We start from the raw sequence: 16108 nt of genomic DNA, 5'->3' as shown, positions 1-16108 counted from the left end.
AGGTTTATTATATTTATAATGCCTAAAGAAGAATTATAATTTCATTCGTTTAAATGGGCAGTGCATTAGAGTGAAATTAATTTCTCCTGGGTGTTTCATCATATGTAGCATAGAGGGCGTTATGTTTTCCCGCTTCAAAATTATTTTCGCGGTATTTCATTGCCTATGTAATCATTCAGCACGACATCATCAATCTGAGCAGTCGAATTTTCTTGGTAAATTTTAATTCTGGTTAAAGTTTATTAAGCTTTTTATTTGGAGTTTTTTGTTTGATACTGATGTTTGAGTTATATATTATATGTGTAGATATATATGTATGTATTGTGATTATTTATCATTAAATATAGAGCATCGGCGTTGTCGTGCGACTATCCACTTTACATTTGTCTTTGGTATTTATTATTTAGAGTGTGTACATATATATACTTGGATATTTGGTACAAGTATTGGTTATACTTGGATATTTGGTACAAGTATTGGTTATACTTGGATATTTGGTACAAGTATTGGTTATACTTGGATATTTGGTACAAGTATTGATTATACTTGTTTATTTAGTGCAAGTATTGGTTTTATGTCTACATTGATGGGTGGTTTGTACAAGGAGAATACATATAACAAGAGTGCACACGCTCAAATTATTCTACAAGTCGACAAGATCAAAGTTTAACAACAGATATTACAAACACTTAAAATTATCAAGAAACAAAGAAAAAGCGTCAATTTAAACCCTGTAATTTCATACACTAAATATAGTTGATTTTCTGCATTCAGTATATGAATCACAATTTCCTGACCAAATCACACAAACTAATACAATATTGATATAAGGAGGGACCAAAAAGTAACATTGACTAATGAACCATGATAATGAGATCAATGTCAGATGAAACCAGCCAGACAGACATGTAAACCTTACAATCATTCAATAAACCAAATATAGCCTACCATGTACCTGAGAAAGAGATGTAAACAGAACATTTTACCTGGATAACTTATCCACCAAATGAGTCAGGTAATTATAAACCCTAGCTGATTGACATATACACCTCATAAGGATCTCATATACCAGAAAGATCTATTATTATACTTATCATAAGTGAGAAATTGACTTGACAAAAACCTACATATATTTATTCAGCAGTTATTGAACCATGAAAATGAGATTAACGCAAATGACAGAAGGCATACTTATACAAGTTATAAAACATCCAGGTCTTCTACCATCTTAAAATAAATTGCTTCACTGAGGGCAGCTGGATATGACCGCAGAGGTCCAAGCCTGAACAGTTAGGGCAAATATGGACACAATATTAGCACTTGATACAGGTCTGAATTTTGATTGTAATTAAATATTTGGCACATAATAGATTTCTGACACAGAATAATTGTAGTCAAAGAACTTGAAATTGGTTATATGATTTGAATTTATATCCAATTTTTTGCTTTTGTGCAATACACAATGCTGTTGCAAATTGAACCCTCTTTTTTTTACCAAAAATTATAATATATGAAGAAACCTTCTTTTTAATTTCTGAAATCGGAAATCAGAAAAAAATGTCCCCTTCCACAATTTCTTATCCCCCCTTCTTTTTCCTTATTTTCCCCAAAAAAAATATTTTCCTCAAGATATGATCATAATCTCAATACAAATTTCTAATGGGTTTGCAACCATAATTACCCATTTAAATACATTGTTCTTTAAATGTGATTGGATTACCTCCCTTACACTGCTTTACAATTGTCTTAATTGTCCATTAAACAGGAATCCCTTGTTTTTCCCCCTTTTTTGTCCCCAATTCCTAAATGTTTTGAGCCATAACCCCCCACGTCAATCCTAACCATCCCTTCGTGGTATGGAAACTTGTGTTATAATATCAGAGAGATTCATACACTTAAACACTAGTTATTGTCTGGAAACTAATAAAATGCTAATATGGACCCCTTTTTTGGCCCTAAACTGTTGGGACCATAACCCCAAAATCGATCCCAATCTTCCTTTTGAGGTTATAAACCTTAAGTATAAATTTCATGGATTTCTATTTACTTATACTAAAGTTATTGTCCAGAAACCAACTTTTTTGGATGATGTGGGAAACGACGATGACATGATACCAATATACGACTGCAAAATTTTTGCGGTCATAAATAAACTATATTTTACAGCATGCATAAAAAGCAACATCTTTGCTATCCAAGGGTTACAATCCAGTCCCTACCAACCACCCTAGGCAGATTAAGATACAATTTTTCAATACAAGTTTTATGTTCAAGTGTAATCATAGTAAATAAACAATTGCCATGTGCTGATTGTGCTACAAATCTTTACCCCCAAATCATAGGAAGATATCCAGTGACTATTTTAAAGTTTTTCATCAACTAATTGAAGTTCCAAGGTATGCTTCTAGCGCATATGTTGGAATGTCAACATATATATTTTGGGTTCCTGCTTTATGAAATTTGTAGACACTAGAGTGGATGCAACCATTTTTACCCCTCCACATTGCTGCCATTGGTCAACAATGGGGAAGTCAGAATGAGCTTGACTTTTGACTTCCAGTAGATGGTGCTGCATTGTAATCACTAATGTTAGCTTAATCTGCCAAGGGAGAAGAGGATGGGGTAAGATTGTAAGCCTTGGCTAGTAAAGATAAAATAGCAACTTATTTACCGAATTCTAAATCATTGTTTGTAAAGTGCAAATTGACTAAATGAAAAGTTGTATAAAGGAGTTAAAATTCAGTTGAACATTTTCTTTCAGTACAGGTTAGTAAGGAACTGATTTATTTTGCCCAAAAAGACATTATCTATATTTTTTTTTTACAGAAAACACACAAACGATAAATAACATTATTTCTAACAAACTGTTTCATTTCCACAGTCAATAGATGTCTTTATATAACTAAATTACGTCACTTCTATTCTATTAATGTATTAGGTGCAACTCAATTGGTTATCAATTTGCACTTTCCATACAATGTCTATATATATATAGGAACAAAACTTAAAGAAAATTGTTAGCTTTTAAAACGTAATAAACAAATAATGGACTTCTCTTATTTATCTACAGCAGAATACATAAAATAGACATCTCTGTGTAAAAAAGCTATCTAATATGACATAGTGATTGATTATGTGAATTAGTTCTGAAAAATTATAAATAAACCAAATAAGGTATAAGGACAATCACTATATTGTGCAACAGAACTTGTAAATACTATTCAACTGTTAAATATTTACACTGATAACTCAGCTGAAAAAAAATAAAATCACAAAATGTAAACATCAGACCTGTCAACTTGAATTTTCAATTGCAGCCAAGAACAAATGCCAGCAGTTCCAAATGTGTCCCTTTTATTTCTTATTGTTATTTCAAATGAAATGCAATGTTTATATATGGACTTCTGTCATACTGACATGCTGATCAATTTTGTTATTTAAATTCTCTACCTATCTTTTATAGTTTTAGATAATAGGCAAAAATGCAAAAGTTGGTAAACATGGTAATAATTGTTAATTCTTTCAATCAAGAGTCAACTGACATTTTTGGTTGTAATGACCTATTCGAATATCTTGTCTTGCTAATAATTTTTACCTCATCATGAAGCTTATAAGTCTGGTATCTTTGATAGTTACATGAAGTCAATATCAAGGAGACATACTTATTTAGAGGAAAATACCTCTCACTGAAACTAAACCTAATCGAATAAGCCATCAAATAAGGTCTGGGTCATGTGAGCCTCCTTTAAATCATCAAAATATAAAACAATGTTGACTGTTCTTGAATTGATACAGTGAACATACTTGAGCAAGGAAATCAGGTCAAGCCCATTACACAAACCAGATGTAAATACAATTGTGTAGCACATATAATGGCTTTAATGTATAGTAAGAAACAGGTCTCAATCTTAAAATAAGTTGACCATGAAGCTTGAAAATGAGATAAAGTAACATTGACTATTCATCATGAACAACCCTATACACAATTTATCAGGACCTCAGAAAGACAATGGTTTAAGTAATCTACAGTGATCACTAACTCTGAGGTTGCGTGTTCCAAACATGCACTTCGTGAGTTGTGTTGGACTCCCAATATTTTTTGCCTCAGGTTGTGATTCTTTCCACATACTCTTGCTTCCTCTACCAATAAAAGCAGTTTGTTCTAATATAGCCAAGGTTATCGAAAGTGGCACTAAAACCATCAAACAAACAAACAAACATTGTGTTATCCTATTCCTTATTGAAAGTTAGGATGAGATACATGTATTGCTGTTATCAGCAAACTTAATGCCAATAGGAAAGTAATCCTAAGTCTTTCCTGGCATGCCTATGTAAAATGCAAAACAAATATAAATCAAAAACTAAAAACTGATTGTGTTAAAAAGTTGTAAATTGGAATAATGATAAGGGTGCCAAGATGGTATAATAAAGACTGACTTTTGTTAAAGATGCAATGGTCTGTGACAAGTTAATGGAAAGCAGATGATGACTGGGGATGTGGACAAGTTGACAGGTCTGCTTTGTAACACACAATACCTGAATAACCTCTTCAACCTCGTCCTCTGGTAGGCAACTAATACCCTAATATAAATAAATGCTATTTTTGTACTTTTCCTTATCAACATAACTATATGAAAGCATGGCTCTTTGTTAGTGACATTCTTAAGTTTCATGCATATAAACCTTTGAAGACACCGGAGTTGTAAGTAAAGTAGACCAAACCGTTCCCTTTTCTCCTTTAAAACATTTCTAAAAATCATGTAAAACAAATAATAAACACTCATTTTGAGAGCATTGCCGTAAAATGTCCACTAACAGAAGGAACATTTGGTGAATTTAAACCTTAAAGGGCAAACATAAGAATAGGAGGTGGTTCTGGTCAATTTTCAATTTGTATTTGGGAAAGAGTTGTAGTTGTGATTTTCCATATTTAAATTAAATGTTTCAGAATATTAATTACCTGTAAAAGATTTATAAATAATTTGAACAACATCATACCATGAAGAATTATGTTTCCCCTACCACTAGAAATTTTCAACATTCAAGGGACACAAATTTCAGCAAAAATACTTAAACCACATAATTTTATCTGAGGTAAAAACTATATACTAATCTAGAATTAACTGATACAGAGATCCCAGATACCCTTGTCTGCAGCATAATGCTTTATGGATAAGTGTACACATTCTAATTGACCTGTATATTAAAGTCAACAAAAGTGTATGAATTTGGAAAGATTCTAGAACATTTACTAACATTTAGAAACAATTTAAAACCCTGATTTTAACTCTTTATCGATAAATGTCAAATCCATCAAAATTATACTTCTCATTTAAGTAATGATCCATGTAATCCTTTTAAAATTTGAAATCAATCTCTCATTATGTACCTTAGTTATTACCAGGGAAAAAAGAAAAAAAAACAAACGCCTAATTTTTAAGATAATTAATATACAAATTCAGATCTGGAGGAATAACATGTTTCCAAAAATTGTGTTTCTTTGACTTAAAACTTAAACTCAAACCCAGCTTTATAGTTGACCTAATTGGCATTTCAAAGCTTGATCTGTGCAAAACAGCAACGTAGTGGCTAGCAATTTAACTTTATATTTTTTAGAAACTTTCTTATGAAATCAATCTGCATGATCTTTTTACCATTCCTAGCCAATCATACAAAATTTATGTATATTAAAGATATCATTAAAATTAACAATTAAAACTATATAGATATTATATATGAAGCAGCACACCTCAACCATACAAGATAGTAAAGTTTGTACTGAAGATTTTACCTGTAACCCTTCAATAATGTTTCTGTAATCTCTCGATACAGAAGCAACCGACTCTCGTTTATTTGATCGTACAGACATCCATTGTTTGGCTTGTTTTGCCACAATCTGTGCTTTCTCAAACATAATGCTAACTTGGCTGTCTAAATCTACTGGAATTGCAATCCCTCTAGTCTTTGCTGAAAAAGAGTTCTCCCCTTTTTTATTACTTATCTAAAACTAATACAAAATGCACACAAAGTGGTTTTATACAGATAACTGATAATACATCTAACCTAATCTCCATTTTTTTTTCACGACTGCATCTCATTTTGTAAAATTGAAGACTGACATAATAATGGGGGAAATTATGACACAAAATGAAAATTAAGTGACATGATGGATTTTTTTTTGATTTTGACTTAACATAGATTAACAATCATAGTATATGACCTGTAAGTATTATACTGTCTTAAAAAGATTCAAACACAAATGGATATTTGAAATGATCGTCTGAACTTAATTATTCAATGTAGTAACTGGTATTACAAACCTATATCTGCTAATGTCTTTATACAAGTTTCAACATGATACTTTTGAGATCCACTTAACCAAGGGCAGTCAGACACTCTGAAAGCTCCTTGTAACAGCTTGACAAAGACTGGCTGCCGGGCCTACAACATAATTATTCATAAATTAACCATGTGTTTACACAAAACATTCCAAAATATCATATCATAATATTAATACAATATGCTATATGGTACTGCTCATTTGACGTATGATAAGGATTAAGTAACTCATTAAAACTTTTAAAATTGTTACTTCTTCTGGTAACCTTGCAAAACATGAAAGAAAAAAAAAGTTATATCAAGCAAATTTTTAAAGCATTCACAATTTTATCTGGGAAACACCAATTTCCAAACGTTAGGGGAGGGGTTTGAGCAGTTGCTAACATGTTTAACCCACCACATTTTATAAAGAGATATAGGAAGATGCGGTGTGAGTGCCAATGAGACAACTCTCCATCCAAATAACAATTTAAAAAAAAAAGAAAAAAAAAAGTAAACCTTTATAGGTCAATTTTTCGGCCTTCCACACGGAGCTTTGGCTCACACCGAACACATTTCAAGTCAAGAGACTGTTATTCAATGGTTGTCATTGGTTGAGATCGCTAACACTGTTATTTTCCATATAATTTCTTATTTCAAGTTGAATAACTCCTGTAAAAATAGTTATACAGTCTCATGACCTTGCTGATACATATATTACCCTTTGAAATAAATTTCCTCCTTTTTACATCTTCTGTATGGGGTTTGCTCATTGTTGAAAACTGGTTAGTGTCCTATAGTTGACTATTTGGCAATCATACAAAATCTCCTTAATCACAGTTAAAATAGATAAATTACCTGTAAAGCAGTTGTCTGATCAGAGAAAGGTGAACTGAAGAATGTGAATATAACATTCATAACAGTTTCTGTAACATAATTCTCTAAGGCAATATCAGCATGTTTACGATCTGTAGTAGCTGTTGATACCTAGAAACAAAATAAAGACAATCTGGTTATTGTCTCACAGATAGATTTTCATTATTATTATACAAAGTAATAAAACTTGTCAAAAATTATTTGATATGAGTGCACACATTGAAATGTCTAGCCTGCATTACTGATCATTACTGAATTTGTAGTTGAAAGTCTTATTCAGGTATCACACAAACTCCGGTGCAGGAATTTCTCGCTACATTGAAGACCTGTTGGTGACCTTCTGCTGTTGTTTTTTTATTTGGTTGGGTTGTTGTCTCTTTGACACATTCCCCATTTCCATTCTCAATTTTATCACACAAACTAAACATTATCTATGATACATGAAAGTGATCTCAAGGTCTGATGTAGTCTGCAAACCAGACATCAACACCTATTTCTTGACCCACTTTTACTTTAGAGGTCCCAACTATATAACGGTATATTAAACTATCCTGAACTCCAAACCATACCTAAACCCATTCTTAAACCTAACACTAACTATAACTATGACATCCCCATATCTAACTATAAATGAACTCTAAAGTACAAGGGGACCTAAACCAAAACCTTAAACTTAAACAAAAACCTAACTCTAACCTAGAACATCCCCTTATCTTACCATAACCATAAAGAAACCCATTTTCTAAAGTATAGAGACCCCATAAGAAAAAGAAGGCCTCTTTCTTATAGTATTTTAAGAACAGTTTGAATCATGTATATTTATAGATTGTGTGAACTTGGAGCACATTACTGTGACATCAATATATATTATGCATAATGGCATGGATTTTCCCTAGTGATCACCCCTTGCCCTCTAATTCAGTCTGTCTTCTGCAGTAGCACATAACCAAATAAGTAACTGTTATATACAAAGAAATGGCTGCTACGTTATGCAAGCAATTTTGTTATGAAAATCTTAAATATCAGATAATAATATTTGCAGAAAGAATATCAACAGCAGGTATAAAGTTTCTTATGCTTGGTCAAAACCATGCAACAGTCTTTTCAGGCTTATTAAACTTGCTGTTTTCATGATTGATGTGCGAAAGGAAGCAAATGACTTCTGATTAGATGATTTCAATTGTAATTTAAAGATCAAAGATTTAACTACAGGTACCACATAAACTTGACATTATCCAATAATTCATAAAAATTAGGTCAATGCCAGATGAACCATGCCATATTAACATGTACACCTAATAATAATTTCATACATTTACATAAACTTAATTTAGTGCTTATAGTAACTGAGAATTTTAAGACCTAACCATGAAAATTAATGATGACCAATGATCCATGAAAAATAAGGTCAAGGTCAGCAGCACAGCTTAGTCTTTTATATTGATGCCTTGGTAAAAGCTTTAAATTTGAGAGAGAGATTAAAAGTATAATTTACTGTATGTATAAATTAAACTGTATTCTACTCACCCTTCCCATATCCTCCAAGAAGTTTTGAAACAAGTTCCACATATGTGGACTGGTATAAATCTCCTTCATCTCAACCTCTGTGTCAATGTAACAGTGATTTAGGAAGTTAATGTATGCTGCTTTCACCTGCAATCATAATAGAAACATTTACAAAATTAACAAAATTAATGAGTTCAATTTGTGAAACATGAAGTTTTACCTCTTTAAAATAAATTGCTTCACTGAGCGCAGCCTGAAACAACTGCAGATGTTGAACCCTGAACAGTTGGGGCAAATTTTTACACAATATTCAAGCTAGGTACTGTCTGAATTTGGATTGTGATCAAATTTTGACATAGTATGGGTTTCTGACACAAAATAATTGTCAAGATCTTACAAATTTATTGCGCAATACTGTGCAATTGAAAATTCTTCTTGAAAATTTTCAAAAATTTGAAAAAGAAAATTTTAACCCCTTAAAAAAATTGGAACCCCCCAAACTTTTGAATCCCCCCTTGGAACAGCTACCTCCACACTGAATTCCAGCCTTTTTTTGTAGTATGGAACCTTGTAGTACAATTTCAGAGAGATCCATACTCTTAAACACAAGTTATTGTCTATAAACTAGAAAAATGTTTGTTTTTGGCTCTTTTTTTGGCCCCAAATCCCTGCATGAATTGGGCAATTACCCCCAAACTCAATCACAGCCTTCCCTTTGTAATAAGGAACCTTGTGGTACAATTTTAGAAAGATCAATACACTCACAAACAAGTATATTGTCTGGAGTCTAGAAACATTCTTATTTTGACCCCTTTTGGGCCCCTAATTCCTAAACTGTTGGGAACATAATCCTCAACCTTCCTTTAGTGGTTATAAACCTTGTGTTAAAATTTCATTGATTTCTATTTAATGAATGGCTATTATCTATTTTGAATTTATTGAACCATAAAACTAATTTTTGACTCTTCACATTGAATTATCCGGGAAGCGGATTATGTAAAATGTGAAGAGTCAAAAATTAGTTTTATGGTTCAATAAAATCAAAATATATTATTGCCATTCATTATAAATAAATTTCTATCAAAAGTAAGGCTCAAAGAACTTTTTATATTGTATATTTTAACAATAACAACGTACACACATGTTGGCGCATGAATACACAACGTCAGAGTGGGCGTGTCGCCATCAAAATTGACAACATTGAAAATAAAACTAATAATTTTAACCAATCAGAAGACAGTAAAAACACCAAATTTATTTATTTACATATACTAAAGTTATTATCCGGAAACCATCTGTCTTCGGACAATGCTGACAACGACGACAATGTGATCAACATGGTGATACCTATATACAACCAACATATTTTTTATTTTTGTGGTTGTATAAAAACTGCAAAATTTTCATAAAACTACCAATTTAGTGGCAGCAACCCAACAATGGGTGTTCGATTCTTCTGAAAATTTCAGAGCTGATAGATCTTGACCAATTGAACAATTTTATTCCATGTTAGATTTTTTCTAAAAGCTTTAGTTTTTGAGGTACAAGCCAAAAACTGCATTTGACCCCTATGTTTTATTTTTAGCCATGGCAGCTATGTATGTTGATTGATCAAAAATTTCGGATACAATTTATTAAATTAAAAAAAGTTTTGAAGGTATTATTAAGTAGTTTCAGAGGAGAACATTTATGAAATAGTTTAGGACGACAGACGATGACAACGGACGCCAAGTGATCGCATAAGCTCACATGGGGCCCTTTGGGCACTGGTGATTTAAAAAGAGATAGACAAAGGGACGGATCATGACATACAAGGTAAACACAACATAGTCCCTACTCCTAATTACAACTTTAACATTCCTCAATTTTCGTGCCAAATGAATAATTATTCTATTCTCTCTATATATATATAAAAAAAGATGTGGTATGATTGCCAATAATAAGACAACAGTTCACAAGAGACCAAATGACAGAAATTAACAACTATAGGTCATTGTACAACCTACAACAATGAGCTAAGCCCATACTGCATAGTCAGCCATAAAAGACATCGAAATGAAAAATGTAAAACAATTCAAAAGAGAAAAATATGTTTATATTGAAGGATTTCCAGGATAAAACTCTAACAAAATTCTCTGTTTAGAGATCTTAAAAGCTTTGAAGTGTGACATCATATTATTGGCCAATGAGTAGTGTCAATGGCAAACGATGATGTTTAAGTATGAATTATTGAAAACTTGCCTACACCTCATAGATTTGAATTGGTAGAAAAAATACAGGTGCTAAATTTACAATACTTGCAATCTGAACCAAAATAAATAGTATTACCTAATCATTGGGATACATGTGAAATAGGAATATGTGGTATAATTGCAAATGAGTCAACAATCCAACATAGTCCAAATGACATGTAAGTAAGCAAATTTTGAAGGGCAATAACTCTAATAAGAAGTGGTTGACTGATGATTACAGGCATATTGCTCATATAAAAGATATAGATACCTACCTCAGGAATACAGTCTTGGTGAGTGACAACTCTTACAATGTCATCTAATGGAAGTAAAGAGTGACACTTAATCTCAGTGTAAACATTCTTGCCTTCAGTACACAGAGCAAGCAGTTGTACTAAATTAATATGGTAGATAAGTGGACTGGCTGCATCAGTTCTATGTCTCTCAGACCTCATTAATTCAGTAAATGTATTGAATGATGATCTGTCGTTGTAAAACAGTAGTACTTCCTCTCCAACATTCACAAGCTGAAATTAACATGTTGGCCATGTACGTTTATGTTATCAATAAAATTGAGAATGAAAATGAGGAATGATATATCATATTCATGATGGCAAACCTGTAACCACAAGAAGACACCCCTATCTCTGAAACTGATCACATTGGATGTTCTTTCCCTGTCGTGCGAAAACCAAGAAAATGCTTATTTGGGCCCTTTTTGGCCCCTAATTCCTACAATGTTAGGACCAAAACTCCCAAAATCAATACCAACCTTCCTTTTGTGGTCATAAACCTTGTGTTAAAATTTCATAGATTTCTATTCACTTTTACTAAAGTTAGAGTGCGAAAACTAAAAGTATTCTGACGACGACGACGCAGACGACGACGCCAACGTGATAGCAATATACGACGAAAAAATTTTCAAATTTTGCGGTCGTATAAAAATCTATTCCAGTGGAAACTAATCTGGTCATTGCAAAAAATGTACCTGGCATATTCATCTACTTTCTTTGATATTACCTGCCAATTCTCATTGACAGGGCCAGAACACTTCACTTGAATGATACAAATAATGCTATTCAAGCAGGCTGTCTCACAAAAAACTTACATCTAAGATTGTATACTGAATTGTTCAAGACTTAATACGATCAATCTTAGTTGTAATGTTTTGATGAAACAGACTCCAAATTGGTTGCAATAATTATTGACACTGCTAATTGTAGGCTATCTAAACCTATGACAACTACTTCCAAAGATAATGAACCAGGTGCTCCGCAGGGCACAGCTTTATATTACTGCAGAAGTCGAACCCTGAACAGTTGGGGCAAGTATATATGGACACAACATTCAAGCTTGATACAGCTCTGAATTTGGATTGCGATCAAATTTTTGACATAATATCAGTTTCTGACACAAAACAAATGTCAAGATCTTACAAATCTATTGCGCAATATTGTGCAATTAAAGATTTCTTCTTTTAACTTTTCAAAAATTTGGAATTTGAGAAATTTGAAGAAAAAAAATTGAAAACAACTACCCCCCCCCTTTTTTTTGCAATTAGTCCAAAACCTGACATTTTTGTATACATAATATACAAGTAGTGTAAGGTAGGTGAATCTGAACATACCCAACATTGTATGTTAAATCTGAACATACCCAACATTGATGTTAATGCTTCGTCACTCATTAGGAACCAAAGCATTTCACACTGTATACAGTACAATAATTCATGTTTATTTTTATTTATTTTTTATTTTTTTCTCAATAAAAATTTTTTTTTTTTTTCTTCTTATTCTTCTTTCACCTTTTTCATATTCATATATTTATTACAGAGCATGCCAGTTATTTATTTTATGTATTGTTCAATAAGTGTATTATTTTTGTAAAGGAGACAGATTTGTAAAAGCAAATTGCTTGTTTCTGAATCCTGAATATATTTGTATTATATCGTATCATGATGAATTTATCTGAATAAATATTGTTTAAACTAAATGTTTTAGAATTACCTCCCATTTCACTGCTTAAGACAGCAATTGTCTTAATTGTCTATTGACCAGAAATACCTAGTTTTTCCCCTTTTTTGCCCCAAATTCAGAAACATTTTGAGCCATAACCCCCTAGAGTCAATACTAACCATCCATTCATCGTATGGAAACTTGTGGTTTAATTTCAGAGAGATTCATACACTTAAACATAAGTTATTGTTAGAAAACTACAAAAATGATTATTTTGGGCCCCCTTTTTGGCCCTTAATTCCTATACTATCGATACTCTAACCCCCAAAATCAATCCCAATGGTATTGAACCTTCTTGTAAAAATTTATGGACATACACTTTAACACAATTAATTGTCTGTAAACTAGAAAAATGCTTCTTTTTGGCCCTTTTCTGCCCCTTATTTCTACATATTTGGGAAAATTAACCCCAAACTGAATCCTTAGTTAGCCTTCCCTGTGTAAAATGGAAACTTGTGGTACAATGTCAGAGAGATCCATACAGTTACCGTGACACAAGTTATTGTCTTGAAACTAGAAAAATGCTTGTTTTTGGCCCCCTTTTTGGCCCTTTATTCCTAGACTTTTTGCCCAATTACCCCTTAAAATAATCCCAACCTTCTACTTATGGTATTAAACAATGTGGTACAATTTCAGAACAATTGAAATACTAATACACAACTTTTTGTCCTTAAACTAAATAAATATTGTTTTTGGCCCCTTTCGGCCCCTAATTCCTAAACCTTTGGGATCATAACCCCCAAAATCAATCCCTAGCTTCCTTTTGTGGTTATAAACATTGTGTTAAAATTTTATTGATTTCTTTTCACTGATTCAAAAGTTATTATCCCGGAAACCATCCTTCTTTGGACAACGCTGACGACGTGATACCAATATACCACCAAATTTTATCTAATTTTTGCGATCGTATAAAAATAGAGTGTTTTTTTAAGTAGAATTCCCTAACAAGCTTTTGAATGCTGTCAATATTAGCAGCATTTTCCAACAAAAAACTGTGCAGAAAACAATACCTGTGATTATTTAAAATACACAGAATTACACCTGTCATTTCATACACATAAGGTTTTAAGAAAAAAGCAAAAAATCATCTTCATTTGCAAGAAGGTAGATATTGATTTACTGAACACATTGATTAGGTAGATTTCATCTGCCTATATCGGTTGCAAGATATTATACAATTCTTAACCCCTATGTTCTAGTTTTAGAAATGGTGGCTTTGTTTGTTAGCAGGTTTGTTCACCAGGCACAATTTTTAAACTAGATACTCTATGATGATTGTGGCCAAGATTGGTTTCAATTGGTGTGGTTGTTCCAGAGGTGATTTTTTTTTAAAGTAAAGAGGTGATTTTTTTTTTAAAGTAAACAGATGATAAATTTAAACATGTGAAGACAATAGTTCAAACTTGCCATTTAATTAAGCCAGGTGAGCTATAAAGGTAAAAAAAATACTGTGATATATATGTATCAGCTTAAATTCAATATTTCATCATAATATCCTTTTCTTTTAAAACAATTCAATATTTACCTCTGCCATAACCATATCCTGACATTTTTTAATGTACTTATTCTCTGCTTTAACAATGTTCTGTAGAAACTTGATATATGGCACATGTCTTCCATGTGTTTCTATACAATGAACAAAGTGTTGTACTACTGCTTCTGATATATCATTACAAAGCACAGTATTGTCTTGGAAAATGGCAGTCATTGTTTCAGCTTCAAGTAACTGAAATCATAATATTTTCAATTTAATGATTATGTCAAAATTATTCATATTGATATGAAATTAAGAAAGTTCAGCGCATAAATTAACAAATGATCCTAAGTATTTGTACAATTCCAAACTACCGGTATCTTCCCTTTTTCTTAGGCAATGATTTAAACATATTTCCCAAGGATAATTTTTCTTTAAAAAACTTGAACAATAAATATATATATATATATTGTCAGACCGTTGGAAGATTCTGGTAACCTGTTTACAAATTTTTCTTGACTATTGTTGAAGACTATACAGAACTCTAGGAATGTCTTTTGATCATTCTGATAAATTGCTATCTCACTTACAATCACCTATGTATATATCTAAAATATATTTCTGACAAATAATGTTCTAATGAAGTCATTCAAAAATATTTTTCACAGAGATAAACATTCATTACTGATATAATATTTATAATTCTATAATGTTAAATTTTTTTTTTTTAAAAAGACTTTTACCTCAAAAACAAGTGCATTATCTACTGAAAAAACTTCATTTTACAGTTAACCATTATCTGTCCATCAATGACAGGCATATACATATCATACAACTAAACTTATTCTATCATTTTCAACTGTTCATGACTTAAATATAATTGAAAATTTCTTGTAAGATTTTAAGAGAATGACAACAGGCAATCTTGACTACATTTATAAAGTTTTGAAACATGATGTGCCAACGGAAAACATATTTGATATAGTCTCATGAACATAGTTATTATATTGTATCTCTTCAAAGTTGCACATAAGTTCATTTGTTTTTAATATATAATTTTTTTATTCCATAATATGTTGATCAATGACTGTTCTAATTCATCATTCAATATCTCCTATTTTGTATTAGTGTGTTTAAAAAAAGAAACACATGTTATGCACATCCATCCATTTATAATCTTTAAGATATATAATACAGAATATATCTGTAATAAACTTTATCTTAAAACAATGACCAAAATGTCTCAAATTAATTACAAACAAATTCACTTATTAAGAGCAAATTGTTATTATTACTTTTATTAGTATTATTAGACTAAAATTGACAAAGCTTGTTAGTAAAGCCTGTTATTTCAGACAGAGGTGAACATTTTTTTTAATCTCTGGATGTCTCTAGATGTTTTTGTGTTGTTGATTTGCTGTCTTGTTTGTTTATCCCACATCTTCTTTCCATAACATCTATTTCATCTCTTTTGCCTCAACGATTATTTGCTTACTTAATACTTGCTTTATTTTTGTTTGTTTGACAAGAATTTTATTACAATTAAAAAGCCAGCTGTGGTTAATAAAAAATAAATAGAAAGCACTCTATCACATTTGCTTGTATTATTGCAGATATAAATAAGATATTATTTTTTTTTAAATCCCAAAATAAATGGATTCATTTTTTAAGGCATACAATACAGAAGA

General features: G+C 31.5%; 1 protein-coding gene across 5 annotated transcripts in view; it reads right to left on the bottom strand.

Annotated features, from left to right (window-relative positions):
- LOC134725567 (inositol 1,4,5-trisphosphate receptor type 1-like) overlaps positions 1 to 16108 on the bottom strand; it is a 248363-nt gene that overhangs the window by 75270 nt on the left and 156985 nt on the right. For 3 of the 5 annotated variants that reach the window (XM_063589516.1, XM_063589525.1, XM_063589534.1), the window contains 6 exons: positions 14472 to 14672; positions 11207 to 11458; positions 8722 to 8847; positions 7177 to 7305; positions 6321 to 6441; positions 5792 to 5967 (listed from right to left, as the gene is read on the bottom strand). In XM_063589516.1, the coding sequence (XP_063445586.1) occupies positions 5792 to 5967; positions 6321 to 6441; positions 7177 to 7305; positions 8722 to 8847; positions 11207 to 11458; positions 14472 to 14672 (1005 nt within the window). Of the gene's footprint in view, positions 1 to 4536; positions 4582 to 5791; positions 5968 to 6320; positions 6442 to 7176; positions 7306 to 8721; positions 8848 to 11206; positions 11459 to 14471; positions 14673 to 16108 lie in introns of all 5 variants that reach the window. The other 2 variants (XM_063589500.1, XM_063589508.1) reach the window with 1 other exon arrangement.

Source organism: Mytilus trossulus, chromosome 1 (assembly GCF_036588685.1).
Source record: "Mytilus trossulus isolate FHL-02 chromosome 1, PNRI_Mtr1.1.1.hap1, whole genome shotgun sequence".
NCBI classification, from domain to species: domain Eukaryota; kingdom Metazoa; phylum Mollusca; class Bivalvia; order Mytilida; family Mytilidae; genus Mytilus; species Mytilus trossulus.
Note: the sequence above shows the minus strand (reverse complement) of the source record. Positions and strands in the feature narration are given on the sequence as shown.